Source organism: Eschrichtius robustus, chromosome 20, assembly GCF_028021215.1.
Source record: "Eschrichtius robustus isolate mEscRob2 chromosome 20, mEscRob2.pri, whole genome shotgun sequence".
NCBI classification, from domain to species: Eukaryota; Metazoa; Chordata; class Mammalia; order Artiodactyla; family Eschrichtiidae; genus Eschrichtius; species Eschrichtius robustus.
Genome location: NC_090843.1, coordinates 21241974 through 21247151, shown reverse-complemented (window position 1 = coordinate 21247151; position 5178 = coordinate 21241974). Strand labels below are relative to the sequence as shown.

Here is a 5178-nt window from a genome sequence, read left to right as displayed (position 1 = left end):
ACAATGTAGGATGAGGGCCAAGGACCTGGAGGGGAAGTCCTGTGGCGAGTCTAGTAGAGGAAGCCCCCACTGCCTTTGCCCTCAATCCTCAGGTCCTTAAGGATGGACTCCTGTTGGTCAGATCAGAGCTCCTATTCCCAGGCCCTGGGAGGAAACTGAGGCATGAGGAAAGGGAAAATTCAGGGCTCCTGGGTGGCACCCCCTTCCTTCTTGCAGGAGCCACAGCAAAGAGTCCTCCCTCATCCCACCCCCCTCACCTCCCCAGCTGCTCTCCAGACCGGAAGGGAGTCTCTTCCTGCACGTTTCCTGGAGCTGGGTTTGGATAGACGCAGGAAAGGCCTGGCCTTGGGAGGAGGAAGTATAGGGGTGTGGCCTTCGGGTGGGGGAAGGGGTGGTGGGGGGCAGGTAAGTGAACAAACAGTGGGCCTATCCAGATTCTTCCAGCTCTGCTGCTCAGAACGGAGGGCCTGTGGGAATAGCAGAGACTCTGGGAAGGACACAGACCCCACTGGGATGGGGAGGGGAACGGTGTACAAAAAAACAGTTTTATTTTGAAGATTACAGAACTTGAGCCTTGACCCCACCCAGCTTCCATTTCCACCGATCTAAGGATCTGCAGTTGGGGTAGGAGTGAGAGAAGGAAGTAGGGAGGGGAGAGACCTGCAGAAGAAAGGAGTAAGATGGCGGCTGAAGAGCTCACGCCACCCTAGGTCTGGGCTTCACTGTCTTTACTCCTCCACACCACAAGGGTGACGAGGAAGGGGATGAGGCAGATGGGGGCTATGATCATGGCCAAGAGCACATCCTCTGGGGGGTCTGAGAAGGGGGGCTGCCCCAGGGAGCAGTTGGCAAAGTGGATCTGGTGAGTCTCAAAGATGATCTGTTCCGCCCAGGGATTGGGGAAGCCCAGGCCAAACTCTTCTGCATTCCTTTCCAAGCAGTCTCGAAGGATGCTGTAAGGCCTGCGGACAGGAGAGGACTAGAGTGAGGGAAGGGTTGAGCCCAAAAAGAGGACTGTCCCGCACTCACTCAAGGCCCACAAGGAGCAAGCCCCAGCCCTGGCCCAAGCCGCCCTCCAGCACTGCCCCTACCTGCTAATGAGGGCCCAGTCACACCAATCCTTTTCGATAGAGTCCATGTGAACTTTATAATCATCCCAGCAACGTAGGACATTTGTCTCATACTTCTCCTCCACTGTTTTTCCTGTGGGCAGAGATGCTGCACATTGACCACACCTCTACGCCACCTTCCAAGCCCTCTGGTCCAGGTACTTCCATTGAGGAACCATTGTTCCTGTCTTCAAATATGGGAACTACCCGGACAGCCTCAGAAACCTTCCCAAGCAAGAGAGTCCTGGCTGAGGAGAGAGTCTCAGTTCAGGAAAAATTTAATGTCTTCCATGTGCCCAGCACTACCCAGCCTGGCAAGAACTTCCACATACACTTTTTCTGGGATCTTCTAATCCACCTGTGAGGTGGGCCAGCTCAGAGTTGGCTGGAGGCTTTATGGGATGAGAGGTAGATCACAAGGAACCTCAAGAGAGAACAGAGCAGAACTTAGGGGCACCAGTTGGGTTTGGGGCCTGGCTTGTGAGAAAGGGACACTCCCCACTGACCTCTCTTCTCCTTGCCCTGGGCCACCCTCCCACAGCTGCTGGGTACTCACCTTCTGACTTGAAGCCGTCTGGGGTGGGAAGAAGTTGAGCCAGGGACTCCTGGGGCTTCAGGACAGCTGTGGGCAGAAAAGGGGCAGGGAGATGGGATGATGGGGATCTGGAGCCTGGAGGAAGGGGTGTGTGGGTTGGGGGCTGAGACCCTTGGAAGTCAGGGCTACTCTCAGAAGAAAAAGAGAAGCAATCCAGGCCCCCACGGGATGCCTCAGCGCCCGGAAGAGAGGGGCTGCACCAATTCATTCCCACTCACATCCAAACCCCTCCCTCCTCGCCAGCTCCAGACCTCCCAAGACCTCTCTGTGGGACCCGGGAACGCCAGCTTTTCCCCAGTGGGAAGCAGCTCGCGCTGCGCCCTCACCGTGGTGGGGCCAGGGACCGTCCAAAGAGCAGCGCTGTCCGCACCCGCACCCCGGGGCCCGTTCCGGTCTTGGCCGTCCAGCCCCTCTCCCCTCCAGGGCCTCCCGCGCCTCCTGCCCGGGCCTCGGAGCGCTGCGCTTACCGCCCAGCAGCAGGAGGAGGCGGAGCGCTGCCGGTCGCCCGGCGCCGGTCGCAGGGAGCCGCGGGCCGCCGGCAGCGCGCTCCGCCCGGAGCGAGGCCATCGCGCGGCGAACAGGCGAGGAGCAGCGGCGGCGCTGAGCCGGGCCCGGGCGGGGGCGCCTATATCCCCGTCCCAAGCCGCAGGAAGCCGCGCCGCTTCCTCGCAGGGGCTGGGACGGCTGCGGCCACGTGGGGGGCGGGGGCGACGCCCGGGGCCGGCGGGCTGAAGGGGGAGTCGCTGCCCCACCCGGCCCTGGCGCCCGCCGCTCCCTCCGCCTGGCCGACGTTGGCTCACCCTTTCTGCTAGCTCACCCTGCGGGGCTGGACAGCTCCCCTCGTAACCCCAGAACCGGGATCCATTTCCTGGGCTCGGCTGCGTGGCGCCCAGGACTCGTCGGGGTCTCTGAGCCTCCGCTCCCCGGACTCTAGCAGCCCCTTCTCTTCCTCCGCGAGGGGGCGGGGGCGTGGGGGGGGGGCGGGTAGCGAAAAGGGGGAGGGGTTTGGGAGCTCAGAGGGCCTCTGAACGCTGCCGTATCTAAGGCTGGGGTTTGGGGCTGTCCGGGGCCGTGGGGGAAGGGGCCCGTGGAGCTGGGCTCAGAGTTCCCTTTCCTTGGGAACACCCACTGATGTCAGCCCGCCTGCCAAGATCGAGGAGGAGGAGGAGAAGAGGGAGCCAGACCTTCGGAGTCTGGAGAAGGCCTGAGGATAGAGGTAGAGGGGAAAGCAAAGTCCGAATACCCTGCCTTCGAGGCACCCTCTGGGGCCTAGACCCACAAACCAGATTGAGTGCAGGGGCAAAAGTAAGACTGCTCCATTCCCAAGAAGAAGGTGGCCACAACTCCTCAGGGCCAAGATTGTGAAAAGGGAAGGTTTAGAACCTACAATGTGTGACTTCATTCATGAGGTGGGTACATTATTTACAGAGGAAGAAGCTAAAGCTCAGGGGAAAAAGCCCAGGACTTGAGCTCAGAAGCTCTTGAGTCCTAATTCTGCCTTCCCATTTTCCAGCTATATAGCCTGGAATGACCTCAGTTACCTTCATGAATTCTCAGATTCCTCCCATGTGAAAGAGGGACGTTACCCTCCTCACTAATCTGTAGTGAGAGTGACACTTGTGAAAGGGCACTGCACTCACTAGGCAGATGCTGGTTTCCTTTCCTCCTTTCCTAAGGACTTGCCTAAAGCCACACAGCTGAGAAACAGCAAGGCTGAGCCGGGGGCCCCAGCGGCCCTGACTTCTGCCACACCACAGCTGTCTCTGTGTCCTGAGCCAAAGCTTCGTAGGCCTGAAGCAGCCGAGGATCCCAGGAGCTGATTTGGCCATGACGTTCAACTCCAGACACAGCTGTCAGCACCGAACTTTCCTAAATTACTCCCAGACACTGACCCTTGGACTCAGCTGCTGCTGTTGTCCCAGTTTACTGATTCCTTCCCACCACAAATTATCTTGCACCATCTCTCTTCAAATCTTCATCTCGAGGTCTTAGGCTCTTAAATCATGGCCACTGATAACCTGTTGTTCCTCCATAGCTAGGATCAAGAGGTTGCTTTAGCAAGGCATCCAGAGGGAGAAGGGAATTGGCCCACTTGGCATGAACCCCAAAGCCCTCCTGGTGAGGGTCATCTTCTGCAATGGGCAGAAAAGAGCCAGGCTGCCTTGGAGTCACTTCAGGCCAGGGACAAACTCCGTTCCTTCCCTCCCACCTGTGATTGCCCTTTTCAAGAAGGAAACATGGTCAAGAGGGAGATTTCTAGGTGATAAGATGGGAGGAGGAAGCAAGGAGGGGCAGAAAGCAAAATAGCCATTTCCACTGGCCAGAGGCACCTGAGCCCACTGTGGGTAAAGACTAGGATTGGGGGCTTCCCTGGTGGCGCAGTGGTTGAGAATCTGCCTGCCAATGCAGGGGACACGGGTTCGAGCCCTGGTCTGGGAAGATCCCACATGCTGCGGAGCAACTAGGCCCGTGAGCCACAACTACTGAGCCTGTGCGTCTGGAGCCTGTGCTCCGCAATAAGAGAGGCCGTGATAGTGAGAGGCCTGCGCACCACGATGAAGAGTGGCCCCCGCTTGCCGCAACTGGAGAAAGCCCTCGCACAGAAACGAAGACCCAACACAGCCAAAAATAATAAAAAATAAATTAATTAATAAGCGCTTGACATATTAAAAAAAAAAAAAAGACTAGGGTTGGGATCAAGATTAAAGTTGACAAAAACAGATGTTGGGTTTTAAATAAGGCAGTATGGTATAATGGATAAAAACAAACAAACATTGGTTAGGATTCTGAAGGCAGGTTGTTTTTTTTTTTTAAATTAATTTATTTATTTAGTTTTGGCTGTGTTGGGTCTTCGTTTCTGCGCGAGGGCTTTCTCCAGTTGCGGCGAGTGGGGGCCACTCTTCAGCGTGGTGCGCGGGCCTCTCACTGTCGCGGCCTCTCTTGTTGTGGAACACAGGCTCCAGACGCACAGGCTCAGTAGTTGTGGCTCACGGGCCTAGTTGCTCCGCAGCATGTGGGATCTTCTCAGACCAGGGCTCGAACCCGTGTCCCCTGCATTGGCAGGCAGATTCTCAACCACTGCGCCACCAGGGAAGCCCCCTGAAGGCAGGTTTTGCCTCTTTCTTGCTGTGTAACCTTAGGTAGGCCATTTCACATCTTTGGAGCTCAACATTTTCATATATAAAATGACCTTAGTAGCAAAAGGGAAAATACAAGTGACTTGGTAGAAAGCGGTATTTTAGCCTAGAGTTGGAGTTAAGCTTGCATCATGATGTGGAGACCTCCAAAGGAGAGCTTGTTGTAGTCCTCCCTGAACTTGGGAGTTCAAACCTGTTGGAGAATCTGGAAATTTCCTCTCCTCCTGATTTTCCTCTTCTCATTTTTCCTAGCCAGTTCGATGTTTGGCTGTTTTCATTTGACCCCTGGGGGCATCCTGGTAACTGGGGGTCTGCTGCTATGGGGGTCCTTTGGGAC

The 5178-nt window shown here is 56.5% G+C and overlaps 1 protein-coding gene and 1 pseudogene across 1 annotated transcript; one reads left to right on the top strand and one right to left on the bottom strand.

The window, feature by feature from the left end:
- Positions 1–531: 531 nt before the first annotated feature.
- RAMP2 (receptor activity modifying protein 2) lies at positions 532–2374 on the bottom strand. The gene is made up of 4 exons (XM_068530543.1): positions 2172–2374; positions 1666–1731; positions 1092–1203; positions 532–962 (listed from the first exon to the last, which is right to left on the bottom strand). The coding sequence occupies exons 1-4, from the start codon at positions 2269–2271 to the stop codon at positions 707–709; spliced, it is 534 nt and encodes a 177-aa protein (XP_068386644.1). The 5' UTR covers positions 2272–2374; the 3' UTR covers positions 532–706.
- LOC137755539 (uncharacterized) lies at positions 2284–3805 on the top strand (annotated as a pseudogene).
- The last annotated feature ends 1373 nt before the right edge of the window (positions 3806–5178 follow it).